Raw genomic sequence first — 17,034 nt, 5'->3', positions numbered from 1 at the left:
TACTCTCAACACAGGTGTTTTGTAGACAGATGGATGATGAATATTTACTCCCAGTTTGTGGCTTACCTTCTCACTTTTTTTTTTTACCAGTGTCTTTCAAAGAGTAGATTTCCTTTTTTTTTTTTTTTTAAGTCCATTGTAACAGTTGAGTCCCTTTTGGTTCATGCATTTTATCTTCTAAGAAATTTTTGCCTGCCTGAAACTCACAAAGATGTTCTTACAGAATATTTTATATAGTTTAACTTTTTCTTTTTCATCAGTGATCTATTTCCAGTGAATCGCCGTATAAGCTGTAAGATATAAGGGTTGGTATAGCACCGCTGAGTTGTCACAGCATCATTCAGTGAGAAGACTGTCATTTCCCCCATTAGATTCTCTTACCTTCTTTGTGGAAAATGTGTTTGCTGTATATTTGGGGGTCCGTTGTGCTGCTGTGGTACAGGAATGACATATCCTTACAATGTATGTCAATCCTTGTGCCTGTACACGGCATCTCAATCACTAGAACTCTAGCAACTCTTGGAATCAGAGAGTGTTAGTCCTTCAGCTTTGTTTTTTAAATTTGTTTTGAGTGTTCTAGGTCCTTTGCGTTTCCGTGTAGATTTTAGAAGCAGCTTGTTGATTTCTCCTCAGAAAACTTTTGCTGGGATTGGTATTATGACTATTTAGTCTGTGGATTGATTTGGAGGGATGGACATCTCAAGACTTTATGTGAACATAATACATCTTTCCATTTATTTAAATCCTTTTCTCAGCAATGTTTAATAGTGATGGTGTCCTCCTCAGCCTTTGAGTAACAAGTGTTTTGGTTAGACTGGCCGTTGTGATTCCTATTATGATTCCAAGATGCCCTTCAGCAGTGACCATCAGTAACCTTTGAAAACGTGAAACTTTGTTTATTACAAGACCTGGAAATTACACAGCACCCCTGGGACCGAACAGCCAGGTCTCAGGTCGAAGGAGTGTATGTGGGCCAGGGGCTCCTCTTCCACTGAGGTCACGAGTGGGGGCCTGTGATTCCCTAGGCTCACACTTCACTGGTGAATTTAAAACATAAAGTACTCGGAGGGAAAATCCAAGTGGTCTGTTACATAAATAAACCAGATTCTCTAAAACAAAGGACTGTCCTGGGGGAGGTGGCCCGGCTCTTGAATCTACTGATGAAGCTGGCACTGTGCTTTTCTGAGATGGTGTCTTTGAACTGGGTGTCTCCTTTAGGTTTAAGTCAGGCACTTGGATTACAGAAAGGAAAGTTTACACTGTACATAGTTTTAGTGTACAGATCATGTATGTATTCTTTCATGTTTACTTGTAAACGTCTTACAGTTTTGATGATATTGTAAGGGCTACTTTTTGCATTGTAATTCCCACTTATTACTTGCTAGTATATAGAAATGCACTGCATTTTTGTCAGTTGGCCTTGTATCCTGGGACCGTGCTAAACTAACAACTTTTTTGTAGAGTCCTTAGGATTTTCTGTGTTGGATCATGTTGCCTGAGAAGTTTTAACTCTTCAATTCCTACCTATGACTGATTGTGTTTTTTGTTCTCAATCTATATCAAGGACATATTCTGAGTAAGGTTGGACAAGATCTATGAATAATAGTGTTTGTCTTCTCAGACCTTCCGTGGTTATCAGTTGAGTACATTTTTAGGTTGTGATGTGCTTTATCTTAACATCATTAACTGTCACGCCAAAAGAAAATTCAGGGGAGGCTGACCATGTTCGTTCAAGCACCTTGAGTGTAAGGGACAGGAAGAGTGTCTTCAATGACTTACTAAAGGAATAAACTTTTTTTCCCCCTTGAACAGTGATTTCAGGATACCAATCTGAGGGTATATTTGGGTTATCTTACAAAATAGAGAACTTCTTGCCCCTTGGTACCATGATTTGGTGCTGGCTGTGTGACAGGCAACCAAACACAAGCTAATAAAATGCTAAGCCAGTGCACCCTGACCTCACTGCCTTACGTTAATAAGGTTGCAGGTTTTATTTAGGAAAGTTTTACATTTGGGGGCCTCCTCCCTAATAATTCAGACTCACTAGAGTATTTCTTGAGACTCGTTACTACTGGTCTAAATTAATGAGAAATTGTGTGAAAAAATACTTGCCCCTTTGTTTTACATAATAAGTGAATGTTCTTTGCAGGCACATCTCCTCAAACATTATCATTCCCTTACAAAGCTCTCTCTTTAAAAAAGCTTTGTGAAAACTTTTTTTTTTAAAGCTTACTTACTTTGAAAGAGAGAGCACAAGTAGGGGAGGGACAGAGAGAGAGAGAGACAATCCCAGGGTGACTGTGGAGCCCGATGCAGGGCTTGAACCCACAAACCACGGGATCATGACCTGAGCCAAAGTCGGACACTTAACTGACTGAGCCACCCAAGTGCCTCAACTTTGTGAAAACTTATTAATTCTAACTATACAGATTTTTTTAGTGGTAGAAAAATAAGCTTAACAAATAAAGTGGGCATCATTGGTCAAAAATGAATTTTATTGGGACACCTGGGTGGCTTAGTTGGTTAAGCCTCCGACTTTGGCTCTCATGATCTCGTGGTTCATGGGTTCGAGCCCCGCATCAGACTGTGCTGACAGCTTGGAGCCTGGAGCCTGCTTCAGATTCTGTGTCTCCCTCTCTCTCTGCTCCTCCCCTGTTCACGTTCTCTCTCTCTCTCTCTCTCAAAAATAAACATTAAAAAAACAAAATAAAAGTGTCCAAAAGGCCACACTTTTGACAAGGCCAGTCTCAAAAAATGCAGATCGCTCCATTACTAATTTCCCAGTAAATGTGGCTGCCCAGATTCCCGCTCATGTTACGTTTGGCAGGTTACTCCCTGCCCAGCAAGAATGGGTGAGATTGGCTTCTAACGAAAGCATTCTGGGTGGAATCTGAAATCGCCGAGGCATCACTGAGCCCTTGTTGCGGATGCGGTAAAACAGGGTAATAGAGTTCGGATTTCCGCCACTGCTTTATCTAGAGCCAACGCGCCAAGCACAGCCACTGAAGAGACGGAGACCAGCTGCTTTCTTCCTTCAAGCCCACCACTCGCCCAGACCATTGCTGGTTTTTCACCCCGGTATGAGCCAGCATTCTTTTCTGCAGGCACAGCTGAGAGTCTGTCACCCGCTGTCCATCTGGTTGCTGGGAGGGCATGTGTGTCGTTACCAGTAGGAGCCAAAATGTGGTTCCAGTTTCCTGGCTCAGGTCGACAGCAGTGGTTAGCTTTCTCTCTGTTGCACAACTGGATGTACAAACACACAACTGACTGGGCTGATAGGTGAGGTGATTTGCAAAATGCCTAATTTCTTAATCACTAGATTTTATCTGTCTTTTGTAAGATTACTTAAAAATATATGTGTTCATTACAAAATGTTCTGATCTCATCCCGCCTCTCGTGGTGTGTTGTGCCACCATTGAGCAGCTTTTCCTTAAACAAAGTCCCCCTGTGCTGCCCTGGGGTCCCCAGAATCAGGCTCCACTAGCGGGCCAGGGACCCATGTCTCTGGGAGAGCAGAGGGCTCAGGGGTGGGGACAGCTGTCCTCTGTATCTGCTAATCTGCTGTGACACCACTGCGTGCTGCAGTTCTGGGTGGGTCTGCGTTCTTAGTGTGGGATTCCTGACGGTGGTTGGAAGCAAGGACAAAGTGGGGTAGATGCCGAGTCCAGGGCAGGAAGTGGAGTGGTTGGGGGGAGAAGAGAGGGTACAGCCTGGGGCTAAATTGTGTGCCTGGTGTCCTAAGAAGAAGATGGAGCTTGTGACTCTTGATCTTGCAGTTATGAGTTCGAGCCCCACATTGAGTTAGAGTTTACTTAAAAAAAAAAACTTAAGAGGTGCCTGGAACTCAGTCGGTTAAGCATACAACTCTTGATGTTGGCTCAGGTCAGGATCTCATGGTTCGTGAGTTCAAGCCCCACATCGGGGTCACCCTGACAGTGCAGAGCCTGCTTAGGATTCTCTCCCCGTCCCCTCTCCCGTGTTCACTTTCAAAATAAACTTTTTTTTTTTTTTAAGTTATATCAAGAAGAGAAAGGGCCCCGTGACTACAGGCAGGGAGTTTGGAGTGACACAGCCACAAGCCAGTGAGGCCCTGGAACCACTAGAAGCTGCAGCAGGCAAGGCAGGACCCTTCCCTAAAGAGAGGGAGGGAACACGGCTCTGCAGACACCTTGAGTTGGGACCTCTAACCTCCACACCTGCAAGAGAAAGAATTCTTACCGTTTCAAGCCACCCAGTTATGCATTGTTACGGCAGCCCTGAACTAACACAGGCATGAGGCAGAGCAGTGAGGTGACCCTAGCGCTAAATCTCAGCTGCTTTATAGTTTTGGCCACAGCCAGCCTTCCTGTATGTAAGCCTGGCTTCTGATGGATGCACTTTGAACCCTGAGTCTTTTCAGAGACCCGAAGAAGCCCCTGGGTTCGGTAACAGTCCCAGAGAAGGGTCTGACCTAAATGGTTGTATTAGCATCTCTTGCATTTGCATGACTGCTGAGACAGAGAAACTAGTGAGCAGCACTCCTGGAGTTCAGACTTTCAAAATCCCCAAGTCCATGAGAGGGGCAGGTGTCACTCGGGAGTTGCCGCGGCTCCGTGTGAGTTTTCAGAAGACATAAAATGTTGACTCAGCAATTTTATTTCTAAGCCACAAGCGAGCATGTTTTCTTTTCTCTTATTGCTATCTTTTTCATTGTTCTACAGGAAAGGAGTCTTGACTGAGGGGACAATGGCTAAGTAAGGGGAAGTCACTGTAGGTTTGGTGCTAGGAGGCCCACAGGTGTGACTTGCCTCAGGAAACCATCTGCAAAGAAGCAAATGCTAGGGCATCTTAATCCATCAGAACAAAAGGCACATGTGTTGACCACAGCAGGCCCCCAGGTGAGACCCTTTGAAAGGGCCTCTTGGTTTGGAAGCGTTGTTCGGACACGTGCGGTAGGTTTGTGAGTTTCAGGCTCCGTCTTCCTGGTCCGGTCAAGATGAGGTCAGAGGTGGTGGCGGTTATAGAGATACGATGGGTACAGGCCATCGTAATGCCACTGGCGCCATTGCTCAATAGCTTCCCGGCTCCTTTCTTCCTGTTCTGGGAAGCAGGGGTAAAGTCATTAGTACGGAGAGTACGCTGACCTGCAGAGAGACACCAGGCTTTTGGCAGCCATCAGCCCAAACAGCCTACCCTGTGGCGACATGAACAAACTGAGCCTGGGCATTGGTAACAGAAGGCCTGAAGTGAAAGGCATGACGAACAGTGGGTCCAAAAGCCTCATTGGCAGGGGTGAGAGCCACGCCCAGGCAGGTGAAGGAGCTGGGTCTGTGTCCGGGCTCACTGCTCCTTCCCCTGCATAATCACCAAGGGGGAACAGCCTGCACCAGAAACTGGTTCACAGAAGTAGCAACCGGGGCGCCTGGGTGGTTCAGTTGGTTACGCGTCCAACTGCAGCTCATGTCATGGTCTCGCCGTCCGTGAGTTTGAGCTCCGCGTCAGGCTCTGTGCTGGCAGAGCTTCAGATTCCGCGTCAGCGTCTCTCTGCCCCACCCCTGCTCACTCGTCTATCTCTGCCTCAAAACTGAATAAACATTAAAAAAAAGTAATAACTAAGAAGCAAAGTACAAAGATAACAGTAATGAAACGACGTGATGGGTATTATGGTAAAAAAAAAATCATGGAAGAAAATGACTGTCAACTTCAAGCAGTAGTATTATGAGAAACTTTTTCCTCAGGCTTTAAAAATTAGGTATTTTTAAAAATTTTACTTTTTTAAGCTTATTTACTTTGAGAGAGAGATAGCAAGCAGAGGAGGGGTGGACAGAATGGGAGACAGAATCCTAGGCAGGCTCTACACTATCAGCACAGAGCCCGATGTGGGGCTTGAACTCACGAAACCATAAGGTCATGACCTGAGCCAAGATCAAGAATCGGACACTTAACAGACTGAGCCACCCAGGTGCCCCTAAAATTATGTTTTAAAAACGAACCAGGAAAGGGCATGAATGAAGCAAAGTGTGGGGAAATTTGATAATCATTAATTCTGGATAATGATTACATGGGGATTCATTGAACTATATATTTTTCCATATGTGTGAAAAATTTCAAAGTAAAAGGCTAAGAAAAACACTTTAAAAGGGGTGCCTAGGTGGCTCAGTCAGTTAAGTGTCTGACTTTGGCTCAGGACATGATCTCATGTTTCCTGAGTTCAAGCTCTGTGTCAGGCTCTGAGCTGTCAGCTTAGAGCCTGGAACCTGCTTCCAATCCTGTGTCTCCCTCTCTCTCTGCCCCTCCCCTGCTTGTGCGCGCGCGCACTCTCTCTCTCAAATATAAAGAAATAAACTTTAAAAATAAAAAGAACAGAAGGGACTTTTTAATGAGTGAGAAGATCTTGTTTCATGATTAAGAAAGTCTTGATTTTGCTGTCTTCTATACGACATGTTTCTGAGTAACACCTTTGTTCAGGTGTAGAATTAGGTAATGCCAAGTCTGTACTGCCTGTCATTAGGTACCATTAAAGCACAAGCATATTTCACAACTCCTCCACTGTGTAAAAAAGCACCTGTGAGACACCACCACATAGCGATTCCACTCCTCGGTATATACCTAAAGGAAGTGAAAGCAGGAACAAATGAATAGATAAGCAAAAAGTTATACACACGTACATATGTGTGTATTCAGTCATGACAAGGAGTGAAGTTCTTCATCACAGGCCATGACATGAGTGAACCTTGAAGCACATTCAGTGAAATATGCTGGTAGCGATTCCACTTATGTAAAATACCTAAAAAGATTTTGTAGATACCGGAACCTGGGAGAGGTCACCAGAAACTGGGGAAAGGGGAATTACTTGCATAATGGGTGCAGAGTTTCTCTCTGACTTGATAAAAGGATTCTAGAAGTACATAGTGGTCATGGTAACACAACAGCGTGAACCTAAGTGCCATTGAATTGTACACTTAAAAATGGTTACGATGGCAAATTTTATGTATGTTATGGCACTCTCAGTATTCGTGGGGAACATTAGGAGGATGGGAGGTTCTAACGGGAGAAGATAGTATCAAGGATTCAGAACCCCAAAAGTCGTCCTTGCCTGTGTTTTCTCAGATGTGCGCTTCATCACCAAAACACCTGTGAAACCAGACTTTGTGAACCCCATTCTCCGGAGCATTGGGCTAGCAGGATAGCTGGTGACTTCAGGGTGCAGAGAAAATGGGTGTCCCAGCGGCCCTTAGCAACCACAAAAGCCGGATGCCCTCAACAGGAAGGCCCCTTGCCACCACTGGGTATTGGGAGTCATGGCTGCCAGGCACGCTTACTTCCTGTGTGAGCGTGGAGTCGGTTGCTGCTCTTGATGCTGAGATCCCCCTTCGGGCTTGTCGGACCCCAGGACCACCCGGAGCTCAGAGTCAGGCCCAGGCTAGAGCTTCAGGGTGTTGGTCTTCAGCCCTTCAGCTCTTTCTCAGGCCACTCTGCCAACCTTGAAAGCGTGATTTTGACATAGAAGTTTTTTTCTCCAGGTTGTGCCAACGCTTCTCACGCCCTTTCACTTAGCTGAAGAAAGTCCTCTCTGGTAAAGGCCCGAAGGCCCGAGCAGTGTGGCTTCTGTGCAGGGAACCACTTGTGCCTGAGCATCTGCAGCCCAGCCAGGTGTCAGGGGCCTGCCCCCACCTTCTGGCTTTAAGTAGGAGCAGATAGCTGCTGCCACACAGACTGCACAAGTAGGGCTCAGCACACTGCTTGTCCTGGCACTTTCGGGGCAGAACTCAGAGGCATGTTTGCCTTGTAAAGCTGGTGGGTTTGAGTAGACGTGCGACCGGGTGCCACAACGGAACGGGTCCAGTGTCCCAGATGGGCTGATGGGCCTTGGAGATGGGGTTCTCAGGCTCTCAGGAAGGTCACTCTGGTCCACAAATCTCTCTCCAGCCACCTGCCTAAACTTCCTCCTTTGGAAATACGAGTCCTTTACCCATGATAGTCCCTCAGGATTTGCTTTTAAGGTGTGGAGGGTGAACCTCAGCTAGCAGTTATTCTGAGGACAGGTGCCACTGTCAGATCAAGGTAGCCAACGGAGAAACCAAGGTCCTACCCGACGAGAGTGCGGGGGGCCTCACAAGGGCTTGGAGCGCCACCCCCAGGCAGAGGTTTCACCAGCCCGGTGCCCATGCAGCGCCTGGTGCTCTGGGGCAGAGGCAGGGGAGGAGGAGGAAAATTGAAATGAGATTCACTTCCTGCGACCTCACACACTCACCCTCAAGCAGGCTGGGCCCACTTCACCTCTTTGCCTCCTTCCTCTATCAAGCTCTGAGAAGACCTCCCCGGGGCCGGGGGGCAGGTGCTCTCTTCTCTCCTCACTGCTTCCATCCACATGGGCCAGTTCCTGGATTGAAGAGGGTCCCCAAGACCTCTCTGCATGTGGTCATCCTTCATTTATAAGAACGTTACTTTGCTAGCAGATGCACCTTGGTTCAGATCCCTGACTAGCTATGGCACCTTAGATATTTGGGGATTCTTGCTGAGCCTGAGTGTTTGAAACTAAAAAACAAATTGTTAAGATCTGACAGGCTGGTTGTAAGGGTTGAATGGTTCGGAGCCACGCCGGACAGAGCAGGTGCTCCACCAGTGACCACAGCTCCGTCACTCCAGTTCCCGTAGGCCTGAGGGCCCTTTAATAGAGGATTTGTCATCCCCGGAGTACCTGGCCCCTCATGCTAATTCATCGTGAAAGGGAGCACAGTGAGTGTTCTCCACCCATATGGGAGGGATTTGGACCTGAAACATTAAAAAAGTACAAAATAAAGTGCTTTAAAAAAGGGTTTTTTTGCAGGCCACATGCTCATGTTTTAAATACCTCTCCCCAAACTGTTCACCAAGGTAAACACATACCCAACAGAAATATTTGGCACTGAGTCAAGATAGCCTGAATTTGTTCCTGATGTGCTAGGAAAGCTTGCTTTGGCAAGACCCAAGGCCAGTACCTCAGGCCACCTGCACAGCAGTGAGCAGGGCCTGCAGCCCTTAGGTACCTGGTAACTGTGTCCTTTTCCTAAGAGATGCCATGAAGAGGGTGTTAACCTCCCAAATCCACATGAGCACACAAGCCAGGAGGCCCAGACTTCAGAGCTGAGATCACTGACTGTCTAGCAAAGGTCCTCTAGCCTGGGGCCTATGTCCCAGCTCAGGAGCATTTCCATTTTCAAGTTTGGGGAAAGACCCAAACCGAAGTAAACATAAGTACACACACTGGCCAGCTAGTCTCAGCCCTATTAAGTGTTCCTACACATTTTTGCCCCAAGTACCACTTGAGGACACTTAATAGATGCAAAGTCAAAGCCCACCCCATGGGAGACTGATTTAACGACAGAACTCCTGTCTGCCCGTGCCCATACCCAGCTGCCTCCACGGAGGCCTTGATGAAATCAGCATTTCCTGAGGGAGGCATGAGTCCTGTCTGCCGAGGGGCTACTGGAGGGAGTAAAGTACACCAATTGCCTGGTAAGAGACTGAGGCAAAAGCCCAGGCTTAGAAAAGTCATGAACAGCAATTGCATAAGGACACAAGCCGAACACAAAATATGTATGGTGTCCAGCACGATGGGTGATTGCTTTCTGGGGCCAGGTTTCCTGGTTTGCTTACAGCTGTCAAAATGCTGGTTAGAGTGAATAGGTAAGTGAAGGCCTTGGTTTTCCAGAATGAATAGTTCCTACCTAGAAGTGTTATACTGATGTGAATCTAAGGTACTTAAAAAGTACAGCCCACTTGTACCAGAGCTAAGCTCCTAGTAGAGGCGCTAAGAGAACATGGTGATCCCCACATAGGAGGAGAAAATACAATCGGCCAAAAATTCCCTGCGTCAGTGGAAACCTACATGTTGTCCTGTTCCTCGCCTTCTCAAGGTCTGTGGCCATTTCCGTGACTTCCTTCAAGACTCCCATAGATGTGAACTGAAAGAGCCTCTCTGCCCTCCCTCCTCTGATTAAGATTTAGGGGCGGGGTGCCTGAGCAGCTCGGTCAGTACAGCATCTGACCTTGGATTCAGCTCAGGTCATGATCTCATGGTTCATGAGATTGAGCCCTGGGTCTCGCTCTTTGCTGAGGGCACAGAGCCTGCTTGGGATTCTCTCTTCCTCTCTCTATGCCCTTCCCCTGCTCATGCACTCTGTCTCAAAATAAAATAAATTAGCATTAAAAAAATAAAATAGGGGCGCCTGGGTGGCTCAGTCGGTTAAGCCTCCGGCTTCGGCTCAGGTCAGATCTCACGTTCGTGGGTTTGAGCGCCACGTCAGGCTCTGTGCTAAGAGCTAGCTCAGAGCCTGGAGCCTGCTTCCAGTTCTGTGTCTCCTCTCTCTGCCCCTCCCCCTCTCATGCTCTGTCTCTGTATTAAAAATAAATAAAACATTAAAAAAAATTTTAATAAATAAAATAAAATTGAGGGAGACATGGAGGTCACTTTTGATTTTCCCCGTGAAGGCCCACTTCCCCGACGACCCTGGCTGGAGAGCTCTTACCGTCGTTTTGCTCCTCCACGAAGTTCTCAAACTCGTTCCTCTGTTCCTCGTAGTACTCTCTCCGCAACTCGTCGGCCCGCAGCTTCTGCTTGTTCTCCGCTGGGAACGGAAAACGGCAAGAGTTGCCTCCAAGAATGGGGCAGCCACACGCATTTAGGGGAACACCGACCGTTTTGCCTGAGAAACGTAACAGCTGGGAGGAGTTGTTTCAGAGGGGGAAGGATGGAGGCGTGGCTAAGATGGTTTTCTCCTGGTGCAAACTTTGAAACCTGAGGGACTCAGGAACTCCCCCCCACTCCAGCCACCCCATTTTGCAAATGAGAAAAGCAATTTAACTTCACTCAAAATTAATGGTGCATCCAAGTCTTCTGGGCCAGTTAGAAACTAGGAATCCTGTGATCAGAAGGGAATTCAGAGAGAGTCGTCAACTTAAAGTCAATGTCACATTCATACCTTCAAGTCCACTCAATGTTTTTGAGCAACTGTCACAGCCAAAATATGTGCTAGGCACACAGATTAAAAGGCCAAGTAAGAAAGATTGTGTCCCTCTACTTTAGGGGCCTGTAGTAAAGATAAGGAGAAAGAAATAAGTAGTCATGCCCAGGGGCGCCGAGGTAGCTCAGTCCGTTCAGCATTCGGCGACGGCTCGGGTCTTGATCTCACGTTTTTTGAGTTCGAACCCCATTTTGCGTTCTTCACTAACAGCATGGAGCCTGCTTTGAAATCTCTGTCCTTCCCCTGCTCATGTTGTCTCTTGGTCTCTCTCTCAAAAATGAATAATACGTTTTAAAAATTAAAAAGCCATGCCTACCATTATGGTTGCTGTGATAGAAGTGCATAGAGGGCACAATCATGGCATGAGTTGGGAAATCTGAGATGATTCTTGCCCTCCATTCCCATAGGCAGTCACCCCCCCCTCCCCTGCCATCGTGTGGGATGGCCTTCTAATGAGCAAGAGGTGACAGACCATGATGGAATGTGGCTTCCTTCTTGGGCCTCTTTTGCTCTCCTGGAAGCCAGCTGCCATGTTGTAAGTGGTCTTAAGGAGAGGCCCACTCCAGGGTGCCTGGGAGGGATTCTCAGCCTGAGGCCCCCAGCTAAGGCCTATCTGGACGGTTGGCCCCAGCAACTAGGAACAATAGATGTGGTTTTTAGGCTGCTAAATTCAGGAATCCATGGTTACACAGCAGTAGATAACTGGAATAGGATATTCGGTGATAAGCTTCCTGAAGATGAGAACACCAGCTGCACATACCGCTTCTTTTGTAAGGTGATGCATTCTAGTCAAGTTGGCAGTGAACTTTTCTATGAGAACTCTTGGTTCTACATGTAGAACAGGTGTACAGTTGGAGGTACACCTCTGTGTTGCTGCCACACCAGCAGCGCCTTGAGCCCTAGTGGGAATCCCCACCTGAACTAGCAGATCCCACCTCACCACACTTCACACTTTAATTTAGCCTGACAAAAACCATTCTAGATTGTAGATTTGCAGGTGTAAAATAGTTTCCAAGTTCATCCACTTCTACCCTTGAATCTTGACCTGTTTGGTGTGAGGGCTCTGGTTGTCTGGAGGAAGTAAGATCTCTCTTCGTATCAAGATATTTCTTTTAACTGGGCTTCAACTTAGGGTGCCCGTGTGGCTCAGTCTGTTGAACGTCCAACCTGGGCTAAGGTCATGATCTCGCGGTTTGTGAACAAGCCCCACGTCAGGCTCTGTGCAACAGCTCAGAGCCTGGAGCCTGCTTCAGATTCTGTCTCCCTCTCTCTCTGTCCCTCCCCTGCTCACACTCTGTGTCTCTCTCTCTCAAAAATCAATCAACATTAAAGAAAATTTTTAATTGGGCTTCAGCTGGACAAATCCACAGCATCAGGAAGGCCGCGTCTGGTGTAGGAAGAACAGGACCCTGAAGGGCCCCTCACACCCCCCGTATAATCACATCAGAGGGGAGACTCACGTGCTGTCTTCCCACCAGCCTGCTGTACAAGAGGGAGTCTGGGGACAGTGATGATGGGAGCAGAGAAACTAAGGAGCCGTTGGTTTCCTGCCCTCCCCACCCCCCATGTTACAGTGGTATTAGGGCAAACAATCAAGTATTTCTTTGAGAAATAATACCGTAAACCACCTGAAATCTTTAAAAGCATGGCGTTTACAATAATCAGTTAAATACTAATTGTTTATATTACACTTATATTTATTATATTATATTATTTTATGTTATATATATTATGGTTATTTAACTCAGATTAAAAATTGAGTTAACTGTACCTTATTCTCCAGGCAGATTCCTTGGGTAAAGGCCATGTTTTTCCCACACTTGTGCCTTTACCCACATAGTGGTGGGACTCTTGAGTCTGGTGGAAGGAATTTCCTTTCCCACACCTCCCCCCACCCACCCTTGCCCCACATTCACACAGTTCTTAGGAGGGAATTGAGGCTCAGAGAGGTGCAGTGACCCAATCAGAGTCACACGGTTGGGGTGCAGGTTGGGACGAGCCAGAGCCCCAGGCGCCCGTACTCCATCCCTCGGCCCAGAACACACCTGTCATGGCGCCATCTTCCTCATGACCCACCATGAGCCCCAGTGTTGCTCCGGGTACCGGAAAGCCACTGAGGATGGGAGGGAAGGGGTTTGGAGTCTAGGAAGCAAGGCCTTAAGGACTCATCACCAATTCCTGAAGAAACATTTGCCAATCCTATGTACTTTAAAAAAAAAAAAGTCATCTCCCAAAATTGTGTTTTTGGAGCTGCCACAAATGGGAACTGTCACTTAACAATGGCCAACGAAATGCCACGTTGACACCAAGCATCCTGCACACCGTGTGTGTCCCTTCTCAGGAACGGATTTGTTCCTCCTCATGCTAAAGGGAACCTGCATCTTTACCCAGAAGCTTAGCAATGTCAAATGCCTTTTTCCTGGTTCCGGATTCCAGTCTATCAGTGTCATGGATTCCAGTCTATCAGTGTCACGTGCCTTTTACCCCCCCTGAGACATGATTGGCTGACTCCCGTGCACGGGAGTGACAGCAGGTGAGCTCTGGTGCGTCTTGTGTCTTCAGGCTGTTCTGGGCCCCCTACGACCCATGCACAGAACTTAGGTTTGAGGTGAGGGACCTCTGGCTTCACCATGCCCCTCGCGGTTCTGAACCAGCTAATGAGGATGGAAATTATTCGCCTGTCCTGAATTCACACCCGCTCCCCACTGGAAATCTGCCGGGGGATTGCTTCTCTGATTTCCACCAAGAACTACCCAGGCTCCATCCATCCATCCATCACAGCCTTTTCAGTGTTTCTTGACATTTGTTAACTTCTAAATCTCAAGCTGTATGAGGCCTGGAGGTTTTCCCAGTGTGGCTAATACTTACTTGGGGCGGGGAAGGGGGTAAGAATTTCATCTCCAAGCATTTTCATTATTTGCAAACAGTCCTGTTCTCTTTACGGAGCAAGTTACCTTGCCGAGTGTGCCGAAGGACACAAAGAGTTTATTCAGACACACACACAAGTAATGAATGAATCAAGCCAAAGACTCGGAGACGGAGCTCAGAATCCTTGGAAGAATCTAGTTCAAGGGCAGAAAACTCAAATGCCTTCAGGGGTCAGCAAGTCATGGAAATGAGGGTCCCTGCCAGGCAGGCAGGGGACACCAAGACCCACTTCAGACGGAGAGGAAGACACACTTCCAAGCTCGAAAGACTTTCAAATGCACTGGATACGAAAAATTTTTTTAAATGGAAGAAAAAGAAATCACTGCCAGCGGAATACCACAATTTTCCAGCCTTATAAAGAAGGAAACTTGGGCCTAGAGGGAAGGAAGTGGCCAAGGCCACTTAGCACAGCTGTCACCAGACCCAGAGCCCCAGCTCCTCGTCCCAAGGGCTGCTGTTGCTCTCACATGTGAGGCGCTGTCTCATAGCCCAGAAAGCGCAGCCTGAGAGACCGTGTTTCCTCTTGAACACATTTCTCCTTAACTTTTTAAACTTCTCCAAAATTGGGATGCATCTCACATCCATTGAGAGCATTCGATGTGGCACTGGCCCCTTCTGTTCTTACCTTGACGGTTTAGTCAAAGACGTGACCTGTAATCGAGGACATGGGTAATTTCTAATTCAGAGCTGCTGTCACTTTGATCCCCGATGGCCCAGTTTGCGCCCTCCTGGGTCCCTTGCTGTCCCCACAGCCCAGCCCACTGGCAGAGAAAGAACGGGAGGGGCAAGCAGAAGGCGGACCTCCAGTTTCCTTACCGTTGACCTCGTCTTGGGATTTTGAGGACCGCTTGCCGCGCCTCTTGAGGAAATTCGAGGCATCTGATTCCCGCATGAAGATCTTCTTTTCCACATCTGAAACCCGAGAGAGGCTGGTCACAACCAGCATGGGCTCACCAGGGCTCCTCAGTAGCCCTGCCCCCCTGGGTAGCCCTTGCACTCACCTTCCTGGGCGTCTTGTCCTGCCCCCTGCTGGCTGCCCACCGAGGCACCAGTGCCCTCCTGCAGCACTGCGGGAGAGCACGCATGAGGGCCGCGGCACCCCAAGGGAAGCCTTCGCCCTGAGCTGGGCTGGGACCGTCCTCCCGAGGCCCCAGTGTGGTGTCCCGGGCCCCTCTCATACCAGCCACAGAGCAGCCTCCCCAGGAAGCCAGCAGGCAAGCTGTTTTCTCTGTGCTGTATTGTGTTTTGCGCGTGCACGCACGCACGCACACACACACACACACACACACACACCTCAGACACACCTATCTGCACAGTAAACACCCCCCTTTCCACCTGGGTCACCTGAGCAGCCTCACCTAATGCCGGCGCATCCTGAAGACTCCCCATACTCACTGGTGAGGAGCACAGCAGCCGAGAGACAGGCGAGAAGCAGCTGTCTCCAGGCCATCTTTGGATGGGCTGAGGCTCCTTTGGGGAACCACAAGGCAGACGGAAAGGGTTCTTCAGACCCTGAAGCCAGCCGCCAGGTCCTCCTTCTGTGCCAGGCATGCCAGCAGGGAGGAGGCAGGAGACCCAGGTGCCCGTTGGGGGGGGAGTGGGAGGGGTCTCAGCCGCAGCTTCCATTGGCTGCTCCTCCTGGAGCACTGGAGATGATTTTGGCATCCTGCAAACCTCCACTGAAGCAGAGCCTGTCACCGGGGCCCCGACTGAGACAGTTTTGAAGAGGACTTTCCAAGATCTGCACCCAAAGAGTTGCTATTAGATGCCCAGCCCCAGACTCAGGATTTCAAAGAACTCCTGGCATCTGGGGAGAGGGAGGCTCTGGTCCTGGAGGCTAAGGCCTGCAGAGGGGGTGGGAAGAGGGCCTCAGGGGGAGACTTTGAGATGTTAGGCCAGGAGGGACCAGAAAGCCTGGAAGACCCCTCAGGTGACATCCGTGGGCTTTTAGGAGTAAGCCTCACCTTGACACTTGGCCCAGCTGATGATGGTCACTGTCAAGCAAAACTTTGAGAAAGAGAGGCAGTGAGCCTTTCACTGCAGAGGGAGAGCAGCGCACAGTGCGTGAAAAGCCTGCAGCGGAGTATGGGTGCTTAGAAGGAGACCCCATGTGGGGGAGGAAGTGAGTTCCTAGAAGTGAGGATGCTAACAGATCACAGCGCTGTGCAGCCCTCAGAATGCAGCCCCTCTGGAAATGTGTTCTTAACACGGTCGTTGAGTATGAACCATCCTCGACTCTGTCTTTGGTCATTGTTGAGAGTTTTCTTAATGGCGACCATCACTAGGCCTAGAGCACAGCCCACACGTACCCAAAGGTATGGGGAGAATGAGGGCGCCGATGGGAGTTGTGTCCCCCGATTGTCTCACCAGTGAACTTCTTGGCCATGCCTGGGATGACAAGGCTAAGGGAGACCCTTTTGAGGAAACACAGACAGTTCAATAATACTAGAGCTCAGGAGCATGTGGGGGGCTGGAGCTAGGTAAGGCCAAGGTCAAGAGAAGGAGTTTGGTCTCCATCTTTGTGAAGCAGCCTTTTGTGTGGGCTGTAAGTACAGACCCTGACCAGGCTCCCTGGATTCAACTCCAACCCCACCCTTGGCCATCTGCATGGCCTCAGGCAAATCATTTGACCTCTCCGTGCCTAATCCTCTCTCCTGCCACATAGGCTGACTGGCCTGAAGATTGGAGTTAGTGCATCAAAGTCCTTAGAGTGGTGCCAGGCATGCATGGATCACTGGATATGTGTTTGCTATCAGGACACAATCATGAACCATTGAATGATGTTGAGCAAAGTGACAGGAGGGATTTTTTGTGTGTGTGTTTGGGTTTTTTGGTTTGTTTGTTTTGTTTTTAGGAATACGACCCTCTCGGTGATGTGGAGGGTGGGAGGGATTAGATTAAAGGGCTAGCTAGGACTTTGAGTAGGCTTTTGCAGTAGTCCCGTGGGTGGGACATGGTGTCAGCGAAATGTAGGAGGAGCAGGAATGGAAAACACAGAGCATTTCAAAAACTGAAGAAAGAATCATTAGTGGGGGACCTGGATGACTCAGTCAGTAGAGCATCTGACTCTTGACTTTGGCTCAGTTCATGATCCCAGGGTCTGCACTGGGCATGGAGCCTA

At 48.4% G+C, this 17,034-nt stretch overlaps 1 protein-coding gene across 3 annotated transcripts; it reads right to left on the bottom strand.

Moving 5' to 3' along the window:
- Positions 1-4,917: 4,917 nt before the first annotated feature.
- Positions 4,918-15,363, bottom strand: UCMA (upper zone of growth plate and cartilage matrix associated). Of its 3 annotated transcripts, XM_029955929.1 has the most exons (5): positions 15,309-15,363; positions 14,915-14,980; positions 14,730-14,825; positions 10,491-10,589; positions 4,918-5,079 (listed from the first exon to the last, which is right to left on the bottom strand). In XM_029955929.1, the coding sequence occupies exons 1-5, from the start codon at positions 15,361-15,363 to the stop codon at positions 4,982-4,984; spliced, it is 414 nt and encodes a 137-aa protein (XP_029811789.1). In that variant the 3' UTR covers positions 4,918-4,981. The 3 variants fall into 3 exon arrangements, with proteins under 3 accessions (XP_029811789.1, XP_029811790.1, XP_029811791.1); XM_029955930.1 differs by lacking the exon at positions 14,730-14,825; XM_029955931.1 differs by lacking the exons at positions 14,730-14,825; positions 14,915-14,980.
- Between the last annotated feature and the right edge of the window lie 1,671 nt (positions 15,364-17,034).

Source organism: Suricata suricatta, chromosome 10, assembly GCF_006229205.1.
Source record: "Suricata suricatta isolate VVHF042 chromosome 10, meerkat_22Aug2017_6uvM2_HiC, whole genome shotgun sequence".
NCBI classification, from domain to species: domain Eukaryota; kingdom Metazoa; phylum Chordata; class Mammalia; order Carnivora; family Herpestidae; genus Suricata; species Suricata suricatta.
This window is presented reverse-complemented; position numbering and strand designations above follow the sequence as displayed.

Coding starts and splice junctions, on each gene's coding strand:
- UCMA (XM_029955929.1), bottom strand. CDS start 15,363: ATGGCCTGGAGACAGCTGCTTCTCGCCTGTCTCTCGGCTGCTGTGCTC. Junction 14,981..15,308: donor GGCTGCTGTGCTCCTCACCA/GTGAGTATGGGG, acceptor GCTCTCCCGCAG/TGCTGCAGGAGGGCACTGGT. Junction 14,826..14,914: donor AGGACAAGACGCCCAGGAAG/GTGAGTGCAAGG, acceptor CTCGGGTTTCAG/ATGTGGAAAAGAAGATCTTC.